This window comes from Bombus impatiens, unplaced genomic scaffold, assembly GCF_000188095.3.
Source record: "Bombus impatiens unplaced genomic scaffold, BIMP_2.2 scf_0136, whole genome shotgun sequence".
Lineage (NCBI taxonomy): Eukaryota > Metazoa > Arthropoda > Insecta > Hymenoptera > Apidae > Bombus > Bombus impatiens.
Genome location: NT_176555.1, coordinates 2,885,840 through 2,904,874, shown reverse-complemented (window position 1 = coordinate 2,904,874; position 19,035 = coordinate 2,885,840). Strand labels below are relative to the sequence as shown.

Below are 19,035 nucleotides of genomic sequence, written 5' to 3'. Positions count from 1 at the left end.
TAAAGACAAATAAGAACAGTATTGGTAGACGTAAGAAATTGTATTTGTACAAACTGTACAAAAAAATCAGGTATCGTCGTAGAAATACAGTATAGAAGAATAAGAAAATGTAATTAAACTATAATATGCTTATAATCGAAAGAAATAAGATTTATCTTATAGAAACTTTTCTTTTTCATTACATATCATATCATATAAATTATTCGCAAATGTAAGTAGTACGTTATTATCACAATGTGCAATATATATTCCTTAAAACAGTGCGAAACGTCGATCCATTAACTCTTCGAATCACTTAAAACTCATGATATGATAAACTTAATGTCATGTTCCGCATATTACTTATCACATATAATACACAATCGCACATAGTTTTATATATATTAACTTTCACAGTATAAATTATGCTGGTACGATAAACAAGTCCCAGTATTACACGTAGATATTGATGGATAAAAAGTAACTTAGCGCTGTCGCTATTACGGTCAATAATAAAATGTTTTAATACAAGAAGCTTTACAAGAAGCATACCTTATCATATGCTTACATGTTTACAAATTTTAATTATAATATATATGTTGGATGTTCGTTTTGTTTAAGTATCTCTCACAAATCGTCGCAATAAAATAAGAATGTTAAATAACAGTACAAGATTATAAACATTCTCTTTGCTGATACATGAATTCATGATGCATCACAATTATTTTACATTTACAAATATTAAATATCCCTGGGATGCATGTTACACGGAATATAAATAAGAATCTTGCTTTGTCTTTCCTTTTGGAGGAGAAGTAAAGGGTGAGAACCAAGCAATCGAAAATCTTCCAAAGACAGCTTGAATGGATTTCCATCTACTATTACGAACCCACCTGGCTTCTTCTTTTTTAAGTTGCTCAATACCCTATAAAAATGATATAAATAAGTAATCAATTTGAAATTACAATTAATTTTTTATTTAATTATCGTGTACATACAGTTTCATCGTTCCAAATTGCTTGTAATTGTGTCCCTAACATTACAGCCGTGAAAATGGCAAATAAGAGGGCTTCGAATGCCAAGCAAAGTAATAGTACCACTGTTGCAGGTGGATTAAATGTAGAACATTCTTTCCATTCTTGTCTTATGCATGTAGTAAATTGTTGTATACATAGCAATAAAGAATGCAATGACATTGCTGCTATATAGAACTAAAATAAATTACATAATATAGATGCTGCTTCGTGTCATCACTTTGCATATTTGTATAGCAAGACTTACAGTAAAAAGTACAAAATATTTTTGATTATTTTCCCCAACACAATTATTAACCCATGGACAATGATGATCCATTTTTCTAATACATCTATAAATAAAATATTTAAAATATCTGTAATTTTTCTATGTATTCATAACTAAGATATTACAAATGTTATAAATTTACCTTTGGCACACAGAACAATGATGTGCTCTATCAGGCTTAATACAACAACATTTAGGACACTTAAATATGACTTGTCCATCCCTAAATCCCATTTGTTCAATCATTTCCTTGGTAGCATTTCCTTTCAGAACAGCACCCTATAAATATGTTTAAGCCATATTACTAGTATGTTTCAAATATGCTAGCTCCATGTTTTCATGTCTTACTGGATCTGTGAACATTGTCCTTAAATGAGATGCAAAAGCCAAGAAAGTTAATGACTGAAATATTGCAGTGTTTAAACTAGAGTATAAAGTATTTATTGTGGGAATAAGGATAACTGCCATTACTACAAACTCTGCATAAATTATTAACAACCAGGTTAAGATAGCACATATAATCCCACATATATCCTATAACATAAAATCAATTAAAGGATACTTAGTATCCATAAAGAATATTTCAATTATTTAATTACATATTATTTAATACCATAAAATATTTGTATATACATACTTTTATACACCACAATCTTCCACCATAACATTTATTGTGAACATCCTTTTCTCTTTGGAAAGACATATAGTCATAATCCATGATTTATTGCTATTTACTAAATTTTTCACTGTTAATCACACGAAGAGATTTCAACCATGGTTCTTTGCTTGAAATAAAAATTAACCCAAATATTAGTAAAATTTTATATGGCTTATTATATTTTGTTTGTGATTTGTGAGAAATCAAATCCACTACACGAATTTATACTATGAAATAATATGGAAATAACCTAGAATCTAACCTCATAACTAGTATTAGCAGATTTCTCTTCACAGATTCACCAGAATCGGATAATTTGCATCAACTTTTATTTCAATTTTTGTTCATTATGATACATTTAACGTGTTTACGATGAATATCAAGTGACAAAATTGATTTCTCCTCAGCTTTTATTTAATTAGTCTAAGTAGTAGATTCGTTACTAAATAATTATGTTATTAATATAAAAGTTCTCTCAAGTATCCAACTGTCGTATGTTTACACCGATTTAAACGCAGTGCAAAGTAAATGAACTGAAAACGGAACTTGAACATGTTATCACATGTAGATTATGATAACTTGATTTCTAAACGTCACCGATTATTCGCCATTGAACAGCATTACGAACGCACCACGCACCTGCATTTGAACGAACAAATGTTTTTAAGAGAAATAATCGAAACCTAAATCCATTGTCTTATCCAATTACAACAACGAATTTAAAAAGAAATAAAAAATGAATGTAAATAATACTAGATATTACCGGTTCGAATGTTGTCTATCGCATTCTTACACGCGACTGTAAGTTTGACAGTACATGGTAAGGGTGGGGGTTACAGTGCGCAGCCATATTGGCTACTTGTGACTTTTGGGAGGAAGCGAGCAAAAAATAATACAACTTTTCTCGTTTCTACGTGAAAAAATGTTGCCTTCGAGGATTTTTCATTGATTTCACACGTTGGTCTTGTTAACGCGAACACGATTACGATAGAACGTGCGATAATTTATACAAGCTCAAACTTTTTTACGAAAAATGGTATGTTACTTTTTGATTAGTAAATTCTTCGTCTTAGAACAGTTAAATCATTCGTTACGAAATTATAAGATATTCCCGATGTATCTACTTTATCTTTTTTTGTAGAGTTTCTTTGGGTTTGGTCAATCGGCTGATATAGAGATTACTTTGGATGGTGCAGAAACCAGGAAGACTGCAGACATTAAATCTGAAGATGGTAAAAAAGAGCGCCACTTGTTATACTATGACGGTGAAACCGTTTCTGGAAAGGTAAAAATCTTTTTTTAAACGAATAAATATAAATAAACTAAATGAAATATTTGTACAGAATGTAATCCATAACCTACGGTGTTTATTCGTAAACTCTAGACCAATAGCCGTATAAGATAAAATAAGAAATACTCAACATTGCGCTATTCTATATTAATTATTTATATTAATATTTAATAATTTATTTATTTTCGCACACTAATATTGTTATATATGCATATATTCCAAAAAATTACAGTATTTAACGTATATGGGTATATATATAAGAGAAAGACTGATATGTTTTAATATCTTTAATATCTTTAAGTAAATATAATTATCTTATTTAATTTGATAAATTCAAACCATAGAACTATAATAGAATATATTTAAAAATAATCTCCTTTTTGTGAAACATGACTTTTAGTAGATAATGTCATAATGTAGTTTAAATCCTTCTTGAGAAGCAAATAAGGTTATATTAATTAATACACTATTATTTGCAGATTAATATTAGTCTCAGGAAAGCTGGTAAATTGGAGCATCAAGGTGTAAAAGTAGAATTTATTGGACAAATTGAATTATATTATGATAGAGGAAATCATCATGAGTTTACAAGTCTAGTTAAGGAATTAGCTAGGCCGGGAGAACTGACTCATAACACAGTATATACTTTTGAATTTGCAAATGTAGAAAAACCATTTGAAAGTTACACAGGATCTAATGTACGATTAAGATATTTTCTCAAAGTTACAATTGTTCGAAGACTTAGTGATATTGTTAAAGAACTTGAATTAGTTGTCCACACTCTTAGTTCCTATCCAGATATGAACAATCCTATTAAAATGGAAGTTGGAATTGAAGACTGTTTGCATATTGAATTTGAGTATAATAAAAGCAAGTAAGTTGCTTTGATGTAAAGTTTAATTATATAACTCTTAATGCCTAATATTGAGTTTAAAGATTAACTTACATTTATATCTTTTCAGATATCATTTAAAAGATGTTATTGTTGGGAAAATATATTTTCTTTTGGTTAGAATAAAAATTAAACACATGGAAATTGCTATAATAAAACGGGAAACTACCGGTTCTGGTACAGTATAATTTTTAGATCTTTTTTCTCATAAAAATATTCATAATAATCTTTCTTATAATTTGAACACTATTATAAATAGAATATATATTTGCAGGTCCACATACATTTACGGAAAATGAAACTATAGCGAAATATGAAATAATGGATGGAGCGCCAGTCCGAGGCGAGTCTATTCCAATAAGAGTCTTTCTAGCAGGCTATGATTTGACACCTACAATGCGTGATATCAATAAAAAATTCAGTGTTAGATATTACCTTAATTTAGTTCTCATGGATGAGGAAGATCGTAGATATTTCAAACAACAAGTAAGTTGAATAATAAGCCTCTGATTTACTAACTTTTTATTGAGGTACTTTTTACAATTACATTTTTTTAGGAAATAACGTTGTGGAGAAAGGGAGAAAAAAGTAGGAAATCTCAAACCGCTTCACCACATATGCCATCGCATTTAGTATCAGCAGAGACAGGATTCCCACAAGGAGCTGCTCAGAATGGTCCACCATCCGTAACTCCATCAGTCCAATCAGGACAATTGCCATCCACTAACATTACCAATGTAGAGGATGCACAGGCACCAATAGAAAGCATGACACGCGAAGAAGGAGATGGTGAAGGTGCAAAAGAAGTTAATTCTGAAAGTAACTGAATTTTTGCATGCGAAACAGTTACTGAAGTCAATGGAAGTTTTACTAATTCAGAGAATGGGTAATAACTTCGCACGGAACTAGTAGTTTTAAACGAAACTCCTCTTCTACTGTAAAGAGAGATTGAATTTTAGCAACTACAAAAAATCGAAACATCTGCAAGTAAAGTTGTAAATATTTTGGATACCTATAAATAATGCGGATGATTAAATTGAATAAGTAGCCAATTATCGATCAAAATTTCAAATTATCAAGAGCTATAGATAACATACAGTGGTGTCTAATGGGACAGACTTGAAATAATTAAACAGAAAAAAATAATATAAAACAGAATAATACAACCATATAAAATGGATATTTATAAATGGACAGTTTAATAACTGAATATTTATCTGCGGTATATTCTTGAACAGCATCTGAATGTTACAGTGTTCAGAATATTTTATACAACCGTATTATGTGTTATATTCTCAAAGGTCTTTATCAAAATCTTTTGTGTTATATTATCAAACCTCTCAAATGGTCAATTTCTGTCAGATGAGAGTTTTCTAAATCTGAAATGGATATACATATACTCACAATGGCTGCCCTATTTTAATCCATTCAACTAGTCTGCAACTAATATGGTAAAGGCACTGGGAGAAACGCTTTTATATATAATACACTATTATCGACATAATTTTTGAGAGAATGTGATTTTTTCAGCAGAAGATTTTTATTAATATTTGCAATAAATATCATTAATAAAATATGTTAAGATACAGGCACGGTATATAACGTAATATCGATAGTTCTGTCCCAATTATAGCATAATTGTATATACAAATCATTGAATTGTATATGCTAATTAATTTTTTAATAGAATTTTTATGCAGTTTCAAGAATCTTAATATAAATCATTGTAAGAAATACATGCCTTAGTATGCTTGTTCAATTTTTAGTATGCCTTTATTAATATAAGAGTGGACTACGATAGATTAAAAAATGGGATGGCCCCACATGTATTTATATATATATAAAAACATATTACAATATGTGTGTGGATATATACATGCATATATATGATTTTTAATGATAGTAGTCTTAGTATAAACTGAGTTATATATACACACACAAAAGTATCCACCTCTATTGTAATAATACTGAAACGTGTTCTATCAAGGCAGTATCATGATTGCTACCACGATGGAGGTAATATACCGGTATGAGAAAAATACCAATCGTTTTGTACAATTCTATGTTAACATGGGTTGACTAAAGAATCTTGTTAAAAAAGAAAAACTGCATAATAGTCAACCGCGTGTATTTCGAGAATTTTGTTTCATGTAAATTAAAAGTTTCATATTTCACGCCTTTGTTATTTGTTGACAAGAAAGATATATGTGTAAAAGAGAAAAAACAGAACTATTTGTGAATTATTTGACATGTCAAATATTGTATATACATATACATATTGTCATACGATATAAACTAGCTGCATATTTTAATGCCCACATAAATATATTATACATCGCATACAGTGTGCCATTGTGTGCACGTGTATCGGAAAACATTACTTCGTCTATGCATAAGTACTACACCCTTCCTATCGTTTTATATAAATCAGATATCATTAGATTTTTATTCTCGCTATCTATAACTTGTTTTTTATCTGAACGAAATAGGCATATCAAGTACAGATTTCACCATGACAAGTAAACTATGGATTTAAGTGCAATTAATTTTATGACGAATTTATGAAGGATGAAATCAACAAATGCTAATGCAATAGAATTTTATAACGACAATTAAAACGTCGATTAAAATGTCCCTAGTTTTTCAAATTATTTCCCGTCTTTTTTTGGAATTATCTCGGTTATAAGTAAAATATTTAGAATTGACATTACGATTAAGTGCCTTCGTAAAGCACGATTAGTATTTCGAAAATTAAGGGTAAATATTTTATACATAAGAAGTTCTACTATTTAATTAATTAATAGAGCTCATTACTTTTTCTCTTCAAAAGCGTCTGTATTTTATGAAGTTACTATCTTTAACTATTGTTTGTAACTTTAATAATTTAATTATTAGAATCTTTAGTCCAAAATATTATTGTGTATATTAACAGACTATTGTAAAATTATAAGTGCAACAAAAATAGTTTTATATTCAAAATTTTTTTCTATTTATTTTCATAAACCTAAGCAAATTTAAAAAGTAATAAACCTAAATATATACAAATAATATAGTAATTAAAAATCAATTACCAATGATGTTAAAATGATTATAATTAGAAAAACATATTTTAAACTTATACATAAAACATAAATTTTACAATATTTAAAATTCTCTTGTAGTACAGTAACATTTAATATTTTAATGTACCACTGAATTTTATTATTTTATTTTCATTAACGAAGGACTCGTGTATTTCTCTGTAGTACATATTAGACGTGGGCATATGGAAATCAAGCTTAAATAAATATACGTACTGACAGCAAACCAATACGTAATAGTCTATAAGGAAATTATTCATAGATCATATTTTACAAATCAGACTTTGTGGCACTTCCGTAAAAAAATTAGAACTTACATCAAGTTCTCTTACGTCAGTATATGTTTAAGAAAAAGTGTGTTCCACACATAATTATGGGAGAAAGAATGTATGATTTCAATTAATTCAGTATAAAGTCCAAAGATTCCGAACAGTATGCGCGTGTCTCTGCGCGCAGATCTGATGTCCGGATCCGGATAAACAATTATCGTGTCTGGTTATCGTATTAGTAGTTCACTGCCGGTTAAAGTGTTAGTGTCATAGTCATCAGCAGGTTAACCAAAGATGGAAGTACGAACAGAAATAATTACGGAACTTCGTGAAAAATTTTTTAAAAAGTTGGCTGACGAGGGACCACCAGATCCTAGTGTGTATATTTATTTTCATATCGTAAAAAGGTGTACTTTTTCTTTGCAATGGTATTTTGAAAAAACCTGACTAACTCACAGGGTAAAATTTAAGCTTAGTGTCATATACCAAAGCAATGTTTTCAATATGTATTCGATGAAAGAATAAGAATCATTTTTATGAATAATTTATGAAGCCTTTGTTCCACTTATTATTGTGTATTTAATTGATAAAATGTATAATACATAAAAATATTTATGATTCAATTAATCATTTAATTGAATCCAATTTCAGAATTTCACCCTGTAGATATTGCTAATGTAAACAATAATAACTGGTTAAAAAGATTTTTAGAGCACAATGAAAACAATATGCAAGACTCACTTAATATGTTATGGGAGACTTGCAGCTGGAGGAGTAAATTTGGCACAAATGGTATGGATAATATACATTCATATGTACAGTTTTTTTAGTTGCTATGTATAAATTATATAAGTTTTAATGAAACTATTACAATATTATCCAATTACAGAGATTACAGAAGAGAATGTGATGAAAGAATATTTAAATAATGGATTGTGCTTTATTCATGGTAAAGACAAAGATGGTAAAACAATGTTTGTTATTAAATGTAAGTTACATACTAAAGGCAGTAAAGACTTTAGTCAATTGCAAAAGCTTGTTGTGTATTGGTTTGAAAGATTAGAAAGGTAAGATTAAATAATCTGTAATAAATTATTTAGATCAATTTGTTTTCAGAATTAATGTTATCTTTTCTATGGTATTTCAGACAAACTAATGGCAATCAAATTTCACTTTTCTTTGATATGTCAGATACTGGTATTTTAAATATGGATATGGAATTTATCAAGTACCTGATCAACCTTTGTAAAAATTATTACCCCAATTTTTTGAATTATATCATTATTTTTGAAATGCCATGGATATTAAACACTGCATTTAAAATGATAAAGTCATGGTTGCCACCTAAGGCAATTCCTAAAATTAAATTTGTGCATAAAAGCAACATACATGAGTTGGTAGAACCTAGTGACATACTAACATGTTGGGGAGGTAGTAACGAATATACCTTCAAATTTGTACCGGAAGCACAAAATAATATAGATGCTACAATAAATGGAAAATTTGATAATAAGAAGGTATATAATTAATTAGTGGAAAAATAAATGTCAAATAATTCACAACTTCCTTTGAGAATTAATTTTTTATCTTTATGTAACTATAGGTACATTTTGCAGAAGGTTCTCCATTAACAGAACAATCTACAAGTAGTTTTGGAGATCAATCAAATGAAGAACAATGTAAGTAAAATTATACTTTTATAGGCATTATTAAATCATAGATGTAGAGATGATTCTTTAGAATTCTTTCTGATTTTTGTGTGAAATGGAAATTTTATTGTCAGAAAGAATTCATTTTTACATCTATTGTAAATATTGAAAATGTTTGCAAAGATAAAAGCTCTACTTTGATTCTTACACTGACAAATAATACTTATTCTTCTGCAGTATTATCAATTGAACCAGATGCATTTATATTTAATAAAGTAGGAAATGAAATTAGTGGAACAATTACAATTAAAAATGTGACTGTAGATAAACCTTTATCTTATAAGGTAAGATGAGTTTTTCTTCTATGATAAAATTTACGATATGATGTATATGGAACATGGCATAAATATTTTCTATTATATATGTAGGTAAAAACAACGTCGCCGGGAAAGTTTAAAGTACGGCTAAGTTCGGGAGTTTTATTACCTCAAGAACAACGCACGATTTCAGTCGTTGTACAACAAGAACATAATATGCGCAGTCTCTTTCATGTCGATAAATTCTTAGTTATGTGCCTTCCATTAAAAGATCCGAACGCATCGGCCCAAGAACTAGCAGTTTTATGGAAGGTAACACATCGATATATATTAATTATATAGACGTTTAATGTGTAATTGTTAATCTATGTTTTATTCAGTCTGAGAAACCAGCAGAGGAACATAAATTAAGATGTTGCGATGGTGGAATTACAAGTAATGAAACATCAAAATTACATTCTACCTCAGGCTTATCAGAAACTGGTCAAATAGATATACTTTCCCGGAAAGTAAGGCAAAATAATGTGATTAAAAGTATGATATTAATGAACAGTATACTAATATATACATTGGTTACTTACAGATAGCACATTTGAAAGACAGTCATACAAAGTTGTACAATGATGTCGTTTTCTTGAAGCATTTATTATTCTTTTCTATGATAGTTACAATCATAATGGCCATAGTAGTTATTTATATTTTAAAAGTTGATATTAAAAATTTTATGGATCAACAAGTCTGTGACATGCATGGAATATAGGTTATACAGATAGAAATTTATTTGATTTCTACATACACATAACACGAATTTTAATTGTTATATATTTATGTTTATGCTATAACTCTAATATTTTTAAATCGATCTTTCCTATTCATAGCTTATGTTTGTTTTTCGTTGTTTTTGCTAAAAAAGAATTATGTAAGATACGTATAAAACATGTTTTTATGTTATCAATATTAACATAAAAGAAATCAGTTGATGTTATATTTTGGGACGTTTGTGTATACTATTTACTATATTTAGGAAGTAAATATATTATTGTTATAAGAAAAAAATATAACAATTGGAATTATTTTTATAACGTTTTACACGTATTTCTACATACTATTTGTACAATTTATCTTCCTTGTAATTTATAATCTAATAATACAAATTATTTCAAACTAATCCTTTTATTTACATAGCTCATCTAATATCTTTAACTGGTTAATGAAACAATTATGGGAAGTTCGTTTTGTTTCATACACGTGATAAAACTGTTAATATCAAATTCATATAATATACCATATGTAAATATTTCATTCACGATAATTTTATAAAATGTATTAATAAACTATATATTTAAAAAAAGCAGTTTCTTATTTAATTATATACTTTTACTAAAAATCATTGTATTCTTTTATTTCAATATCATATTTGTTATTTTACTCACTAATTTATATTTATCATATAGTGTACTATCGTGTAATATCTGTTTATTTCAGTGCAAACTCGTGAGATTAGAACTGTTACAATAAAAAACTGATTGAAAGTCAAGACATTTTTTGTACCTTATGCTTGACAAAAAAAATTTTAATATTGTACCTAACAAATGTTCGAATAATTGCACATACATATGTATATAATTTTTTAATACTTAACATGTGATTGTATCGTCATTGTATATATTTTCTCATCAACATACATCAGTTATTAATCATTTAGGAAAAAGTGATATTTCGCATAAGTAAATGGGTGTTGTTCTCCCCACTAAGATTTTAATCCTTGTTCCCACCTTAACTATGGCTTTCCCGCTCTTTCCGCATGGCGGTGGACTTTTTTTATTTCGTCGAATGCACCTCACCAGCAACTATATCACATGAACTTACATCTCAGCATTATCAACGCTACATTTACTAGTAACAAAATATTATTAAAGTAGTTTCACCGCCGTATACTTATAAACATGCTTCAGTGAGTGAAAACCGAATACATGAAAAAAGGAAAAAGTTAATTGGTAATATATAGGTAAAATTACTACCCGGAAGTACCTAAAAACGACAGTCGTCCGGTGTAAACATGACGAGTGATGCATGCCAGTGCGCAGCTATCAACGCGCAGCATTTGAACATTCGTAGTTCGATCGGCCATATTATCCTCCGGGTCTTACACAACGCCCTCACACGAACTTTCTCGACTTTACGAGGTAAGCGAATATTTAGAGGTTTCGAATCGCAGGCGAACTTAGCACAAAGTGAAAACACGATTCCGTGTAAAGAAAGACGATTTTTGAAGGTATTTGAAGAGATCTGTGCCTGCCGGCCGCAAGCTGAACGCAAAAGATTGGTAAGTTATATCCAACACGTAGCAGAACGAACAGTATTCCCTTCCGTTGCGTCCTCCATATTGATGACAGCGCCGACGGTGATAATTTTCTGAAATTTTTGTCGTTAATGCCCCCTGTGTCCTGAAATCGAAAGCACCCGCGTTGTCTTAAAAGCTTTCCGACAGAATGCGCAACTTCGGAGCCTCCGATGTTTGACAAAAGTCCTCGGTTACGGAACCCTGGAGGTCCGCTACCCATTTCCACACGCTCCTTCACCCATCACGGCGCAATCACATTTTGCCCATGGCGTCATCATCGTTCGCATTACCCGCTTCGCGTGTTACATGGCGTTCCGCGGCAGCGTGCGTCGCTTCTGTCAATCCCGTTTGACTTTCCAATGATATAACACCGATACTCGATTACGAGGATTCCAACACATGGTCAATCTTATTAATTATTCGCTCTTGTCACCTCTGGTTCATCCGTATCTTCCGTACCTTCAATTTCTTTACAAGGATATATTTATTTTTCCTTAATTTCGCACCACTCATGATGCCTCGTGCATTCCCACTGATATATCAGTGATGATCGATGCAATTTCCGAATGCATGCACGTGTTTTCGAATGCTCTCGAAAGTAAAACCGATTACACTTGCGCATTCTTATGAAACGATTGTCATATTCTATGTATATGATGTTTCGACTCTACGTCGTTTCTGTAATAATTCGATAACTATGTAAATGATTCCATATATTCATGAATATTTATCAAGTAGATCTTCGAATCTTTTTAATGCCAAAACTGCATATTGCAATAAGTGATTAGATATGTAGCTAAATATCTTCTTCACAATTAGATATAGTATGTATATATGTGTACATATATAGCACTATGTTGTCTATAAGTGATGATTATGTAGTTAGCATAAAATATAAAATTTTGTTTGCAATAGAATAACTCCATTAAATTTATAAAGAGATATACAAATGCGTAACTAATTACAATATGTTTTTATGACACAAAAAGTAAAATATATGGTAAACTATTTGAAAATTATACTTTTATTTACAAAGCATTCAATAAAAAATACATCTTTTGTTCTTTCAGATTAATGACAGAAAGTAGCCTTCTATGAGTTAATGATTTGACCATGACAACTAACGTAGCAACAATTAAGTTAGAAGAGGAGCAGGAATCTGTAACAGAGATACAGACATACTTAGAAACATTTAATAGAGAAATAGAAGGAGGTCAAGGAGAGCAATTGCAACATGTACAGTGTTAGTATTTTCAAATGAATTTTCTATATTTACCTTAGAAGGAACAAGCTTCTATTAAAACTTTAGCTTATAGTGCAACAAGTGGAAGGACTGTCAGGTGGAGAAGAAGGTGGAACTTACTTTGTTGACCAATCTGGTCAATATTACTACCAAGCAAATAATGATGAAACACCTGTCATGACACAGGTTCAAATTCAAGAAGTAGAAGAAGCAGATGTAAATAATGATGGAGAAGCACCTCAAGAAGAACAATACCATGAAATTGAAGAATTAGAAAATGTTGATGGTGATGAAGATGTAAGAGAAATTATCTTTGTTCATGGAATGTCATACTGTATACCATTGCTATGAAAGTATATTGTTTTTCATAGGGCCAGGTAACGAGTAATGGAAATAATGAGGTTGTAATAAACTCTGGAGATGCGTATCAAACAGTAACTATTGTACCATCTGATACCAATCCTGGTGAAGTCAGTTATGTACTAATAGTTCAGCAACCTGATGCTGAGGATAAGGAAAGCAAACCAATAGCACGAGAAGGAACAGAAGGTGAAGAAGGAGAAGGAGAACAAGATCTTACAGTTTATGATTTTGAAGATAATGAAGATAATGAAGTACCTGTGGAATCAGAAGTAGAAGATGACAAAACTAAGATTGTGAAAATTTTACCTAAAAAGTCCCAAACTGTTACTCAAGCTCATATGTGTAATTACTGTAACTACACAAGTCCAAAACGGTAATTTTTTAGTTTGTTTTAAATTATACCATAATCAAAATTTGACTAACTTGTAAACAATTTCTTAATCTGCATATGATGTAGATATCTGCTATCACGACATATGAAATCACATTCTGAGGAAAGGCCACATAAATGTAGCGTTTGTGAAAGAGGATTTAAAACTCTGGCCTCGCTTCAAAATCATGTTAATACACATACCGGGACCAAGCCACATCACTGTAAATTTTGTGATAGTGCATTCACAACCTCTGGTGAGTACAAAATATTTATAAACTCTTTATATCTTTTTTCATTTGATAAGCATTTGACTTTGAATTATTAAAAGAAACAAGTAGCATTGAAGTGCAGAAACATAGTAATCATCATTAGTATTAATTTATAGGTGAACTTGTTAGACATGTTCGATATAGACACACACATGAAAAACCACATAAATGTCATGAATGTGACTATGCATCTGTTGAATTATCTAAACTCAAACGTCATATTCGGTGTCATACAGGCGAACGTCCATATCAGGTATATTATATGTTCATATAAAAAGCTTAAAAAGCGTTATTCACAACCATAAAATTATCATTACATTTACATTACAGTGTCCGCATTGTACATATGCAAGTCCTGATACTTTCAAACTAAAACGCCATTTGCGCATACATACAGGAGAAAAACCATACGAGTGTGATTTTTGTCAGGCAAGGTTTACTCAGTCTAACAGCTTAAAAGCTCACAAACTGATACATAACGGTATGTTGATACTTTATATGTTAAAGGTTGTTACATTTGTTATGTAATTTTCTTTCATTTATGGTTATAATAATATGTGTTATAGTTGGTGACAAGCCAGTGTTTCAGTGTGAATTATGTCCAACGACGTGTGGAAGAAAAACAGATCTCAGAATTCATGTACAAAAATTACACACCTCTGACAAACCTTTGAAATGTAAACGCTGTGGAAAATCATTCCCAGACAGGTATGTGGCAAAGACTGGGCTGTATAATAGCTACAAAAGTGAAAATATTATATGTTGCAAACACAAAACATATAATGTATTTTACCATTGTAGATATAGCTACAAATTGCATAGTAAAACTCACGAAGGAGAAAAGTGTTATAAATGTGATTTGTGTCCATATGCTTCTATATCCGAGCGTCATCTCGAGAGCCACATGTTAATTCATACTGATCAAAAACCATATCAATGTGATCATTGCTTTCAATCATTCAGACAAAAACAACTTCTCAAACGGCATTATAATTTATATCATAATCCTACTTATGTCCCCCCTCCGCCACAAGAAAAGACACATCAATGCCCTGAATGTGAACGACCGTTTAGGTATGTAATATTTGTGATACACTTATGAAGTGAAGATATGGAGGAGGATACAGTTGAACGCCTACGTATTTTGTTTTTCAGGCATAAAGGGAATCTTATTCGACATATGGCTGTTCATGATCCGGAATCATCTCTTCAAGAAAAGCAACAAGCATTGAAGATGGGTAGACAGAAAAAGATTCAAATTATAGATGGACAGAGAGTCGAGGTCATGACAGGTAAAGTTTCATCAAACTTGCAAGGCAGAACAAGGAAACTTGGTTCATTTATATGTGTATAATTAGGAACAAGTCGCAAATTTGATATTTTTAAAACAATATTTAAATTTTGTGAATGAAGCAAATTGTACTACACATATATAATGAATAGTCATAAAATATTGTAATCACAGGGACACTTACTCAATGATCTGTATTCAGGTCATTGACTAATATCCATGTGTTGTGTTATAATAACAGGTGATTTAGCTACTAAACTTAAAGGTTACGAAGATGAAGAAGAAGATGAAGAGGATATGATGGCGGTCGAAGGAAGTGATGGTCAACAATATGTTGTATTAGAAGTTATACAGCTAGCTGACAATCAAGGAACTGATCAAGTGTGTATTATAACAAACGCTAAAAAAATATTAGTTCATTATGTTTATGTATGAATATAATTCTGATTGTTCCACCTTTGTTTAGCAAATGGCCGTAGTAGCCAGTGAAGATGGAGATTTGATGATGCAAGATCCTTTGAGTCAAGAAAGTGGGATCGTAACTGGTACAGGCGAAGAAGGAGATGAAGCAGAAGAAGAGGAAGAAGAAGAAGAAGAAGAAGAAATAGAAATGAATGAATTAAAAATAGAAGCAGGAACTGCTATGAAATCTTCATCTCAGAACACACAAAGTGATCCAAAATTACAGAAGGAAATGGAAACCTGTTTTGGTTTTGACGAGGTAAGTGAATTTAATCTTTTACCGCTTTCACAAATTGCCATTTATAGATATGATTTATTATAATGTGAATTTATTGTAATATTGAATATTAGGAAGAGGAAGAAGAAGATGGAGCCAATGGTAACATAAATATATTGCAGACTATTTCGTAATATGAAAAATGAATGCGACAAAATCTATCGATGTAATAGTCAAATGTTTTATCTGTTTCGCAGTAACACCGTACATACTGCGAGTACTGTTTAATATTATTTAAAGACTCTGTGAATAGCTCCAATGGAGCCAATTTTCGGGCCAGCGTGGTCCATACGCATGGTACAAGAACATTTTTTGCCACTAGTGCATTAGATGTATGTAATAATTTATGAAAAAACAGTAGTTCTATAATTTAGTGAAATATAAAGCGAATGTACATTTATAATAATGTAATTAATATTAGTTTACTTCGTTATCAGTAAAATTTGCTTTAAAAAATCGTAACTCAACAAGACCGTCACTAATGCATTCGGATATATTATTAACATAGATTGACCTAATATTTTTAAACCAGTCATTTAGTAAATGTTAGCATAAGAACATAGAATGTAATAATACATTTCCATTGATTGATTATTGTTGGTATGTGGTTAATGGAACTAAAATTACGGAATAACGCGAGGCTGCAATGTATATACATGCTTACCATTACATTTCATTTTATGGATAAACATCATATTCTATAAATAACTAGAGGAAAGACAAGCGGTAAATTTAATAGTGATGATCGAGTTTTAAGTTATTTAATATGAATGATATCTGCATATATGTAGGAATGTACATAATAAGAAATTCGTATTGCAGCATAAAAAGTTAGAAATTTTTCATTGATCTAGCAGATGTTACATTTGTGATTGTATAGAAGTATTTCATAATATTAATAAATGATCATTCTATAAATAAGTACCTATATATAATATTAATGACCATGACTATCAGGTCAAATTTTTTGTGGATACAGGATAAGGTATGAATGGCGGAAAGTATCTTGATATTAAGAGAACTGTAATGATTATTAGTATAATTATAATAATTTTTTATTCATCTTTTTTAATTACGTTTCCTTTAGAACATTACATGTTTAGGCTGCACCTTCTTTTCCATATTGATTGCAACTATAACAAAATGCAAATAGACTAGTAAAAAAATATTACATATGATTGTAAACAGTGATGAAGCTTTTAATTCATTGAATCCTTTTGCATTCTATCGATTTGTGACAGTTTAACTTCTTGTATAATTTTGTGATTGCGCAGCATTCAGAAACATCCATTTCCTATCTATATGGATTACATGTAGACTTCTCTTATGTAGCCAATTTCTTGTAAATGTAATCTTACACGCAATTTTTCATAAACTGTCGCACGTAAGTTATTCTATATAAATCGTTAATGTAATTGATGCTGTAAAAACAATGTAAAAATTTTGTACGCTCTTGTACACTTTTTATACAATTGTAATTGAGCAATTGATAATTGTGTGCTATTTAAGCCGAAGCACTTTCATACAATATCCCAAAGAAAAAATGGTGTAGCATCTTCTTTATAATAAACATTATGTTGTCGACGATACTTGCGCATATTATTTCTGTTGATAAATTATCATTTCGTTATTTGTTAGGAATTAAATTGTTCAACGCACACATTATTCCGAGCAACGCATAGAACTACAGGATCCAATTGTTATATTTTGGATCGTTTATGTATGACATTTAATATATTCAGAAAGTAAATGCATTATTATTGTAAGAAAAATATGGCTAATTGGAATTACTTTTATAATGTTTCATACATATACCTACATATTATTTATACGATTTATCATCTTTGTAATTTATAATTTAGACACATTATTTCAAATCAGTTATTTTATTTACATAAATCATCTAATATGTTAAACTGATTAATGATAGAATTGTAGTCTTTTTTATGTTAAATACACGTGATAAAATTCGCATAGTATCACATTCATATAATATTATGTATAAATATTTCATTCACGATAATTTTATGAAATAAATAACAAGCTATATACTAAGAAGCTAACAAGCTACATACTTCATGAAAACAGTCTATTACTGAATCATATATTTTTAAAACAAGTCATAGTATTTTTTTATTATAATATATTTATTATAACAGTTGCCAATTTACACCTATCGAAGTATATTTGCCTACAAGTAATAAATCTATATGTTCTGCATTGCAATCTATTTATTTCCATGCAATATATGAGATTACAACTGCTATAATAAAAAAGTGATTAAAAATAAAAATAATTTTGCATCTCTTCCTCTACTTTTATTACATCATCAACATTTTATAATAAACAATATATGAAAACAATATAAAATCAATTGTTTTATTAAAATTAAATGATATGTCAATTTGTAAAAACAAGATATGTGTCAACTATGAATTCAAAAGAATTTAATATTATATCTAACGAATATCCAAATAATTATAATATATACATATATAATATACTATCTGCCCACTCGCGGCTTCGCTAGCCTCTAGTTGAATACTCTTTAAGTATCTAATTTTGAAAACTGGTCAAATACGTGTTCGTTTATTTTTAATGAGTTCATATGCCGAATTTCACATCATTAACTTTAATGGACATAGAAATACGATTATTCTGTAAAACAAATTTTACCCTCTTCTTACCACCTCTGGGGTTAGGTTCCGTATTTAAGTATACGAAATGAACTTATATTTCCAATTATCAATTTACGTTTGTCGATAACCTCGCATTATTAAATGAATTTAACCATTGCATGTTCAAACATACTTTAGTAAGTGAAAACTGAATGCATAGAAAAAGGAAAAAGGTAAGATCTAGATAGGTTTAACTCCTGAGTCTACCTAAAAAGATAGTTGTCCAGCGTGTCAGTGCGTAGTTACTAATGCGCAGTATTTAAAGGACTTCCACGATTTGAACATTCGTACTTCTATC

General features: G+C 30.0%; 4 protein-coding genes and 1 long non-coding RNA gene across 10 annotated transcripts; 3 read left to right on the top strand and 2 right to left on the bottom strand.

Annotated features, from left to right (window-relative positions):
- Positions 1 to 132: 132 nt before the first annotated feature.
- Positions 133 to 2,463, bottom strand: LOC100749281 (palmitoyltransferase ZDHHC3). The gene is made up of 7 exons (XM_003487009.4): positions 2,202 to 2,463; positions 1,919 to 2,066; positions 1,630 to 1,815; positions 1,424 to 1,560; positions 1,261 to 1,345; positions 978 to 1,190; positions 133 to 904 (listed from the first exon to the last, which is right to left on the bottom strand). The coding sequence occupies exons 2-7, from the start codon at positions 1,997 to 1,999 to the stop codon at positions 743 to 745; spliced, it is 864 nt and encodes a 287-aa protein (XP_003487057.1). The 5' UTR covers positions 2,000 to 2,066; positions 2,202 to 2,463; the 3' UTR covers positions 133 to 742.
- A 370-nt stretch (positions 2,464 to 2,833) lies between these two features.
- On the top strand, positions 2,834 to 6,755 carry LOC100749159 (vacuolar protein sorting-associated protein 26B-like). Its single transcript, XM_003487008.4, has 6 exons — positions 2,834 to 2,975; positions 3,081 to 3,224; positions 3,710 to 4,104; positions 4,193 to 4,299; positions 4,397 to 4,608; positions 4,680 to 6,755. Exons 1-6 carry the CDS (start codon positions 2,973 to 2,975, stop codon positions 4,947 to 4,949), a joined length of 1,131 nt encoding a protein of 376 aa, XP_003487056.1. The 5' UTR covers positions 2,834 to 2,972; the 3' UTR covers positions 4,950 to 6,755.
- Positions 6,756 to 7,399: 644 nt separating this feature from the next.
- Positions 7,400 to 10,493, top strand: LOC100749039 (motile sperm domain-containing protein 2). Of its 2 annotated transcripts, none has more exons than XM_003487007.4 (9): positions 7,400 to 7,847; positions 8,123 to 8,263; positions 8,361 to 8,538; positions 8,619 to 8,988; positions 9,075 to 9,150; positions 9,358 to 9,464; positions 9,549 to 9,749; positions 9,818 to 9,946; positions 10,021 to 10,493. In XM_003487007.4, the coding sequence occupies exons 1-9, from the start codon at positions 7,766 to 7,768 to the stop codon at positions 10,195 to 10,197; spliced, it is 1,461 nt and encodes a 486-aa protein (XP_003487055.1). In that variant the 5' UTR covers positions 7,400 to 7,765; the 3' UTR covers positions 10,198 to 10,493. The 2 variants fall into 2 exon arrangements, with proteins under 2 accessions (XP_003487055.1, XP_024221271.1); XM_024365503.2 differs by lacking the exon at positions 7,400 to 7,847 and adding an exon at positions 7,860 to 7,878.
- A 589-nt stretch (positions 10,494 to 11,082) lies between these two features.
- Positions 11,083 to 11,608, bottom strand: LOC117151295. The gene is made up of 2 exons (XR_004461106.1): positions 11,469 to 11,608; positions 11,083 to 11,333 (listed from the first exon to the last, which is right to left on the bottom strand). It is a non-coding gene; the product is annotated as an uncharacterized LOC117151295 (long non-coding RNA).
- Positions 11,297 to 17,648, top strand: LOC100748920 (transcriptional repressor CTCF). Of its 5 annotated transcripts, none has more exons than XM_012381913.3 (13): positions 11,297 to 11,623; positions 12,852 to 13,024; positions 13,098 to 13,321; positions 13,396 to 13,760; positions 13,845 to 14,014; positions 14,146 to 14,282; positions 14,360 to 14,510; positions 14,596 to 14,737; positions 14,831 to 15,103; positions 15,185 to 15,321; positions 15,562 to 15,701; positions 15,787 to 16,041; positions 16,134 to 17,648. In XM_012381913.3, exons 2-13 carry the CDS (start codon positions 12,895 to 12,897, stop codon positions 16,191 to 16,193), a joined length of 2,184 nt encoding a protein of 727 aa, XP_012237336.1. In that variant the 5' UTR covers positions 11,297 to 11,623; positions 12,852 to 12,894; the 3' UTR covers positions 16,194 to 17,648. The 5 variants fall into 5 exon arrangements, with proteins under 5 accessions (XP_012237336.1, XP_012237338.1, XP_012237337.1 ...); XM_012381915.3 differs by having other exon boundaries at positions 11,297 to 11,763; positions 15,586 to 15,701; XM_012381914.3 differs by having other exon boundaries at positions 11,297 to 11,763.
- The last annotated feature ends 1,387 nt before the right edge of the window (positions 17,649 to 19,035 follow it).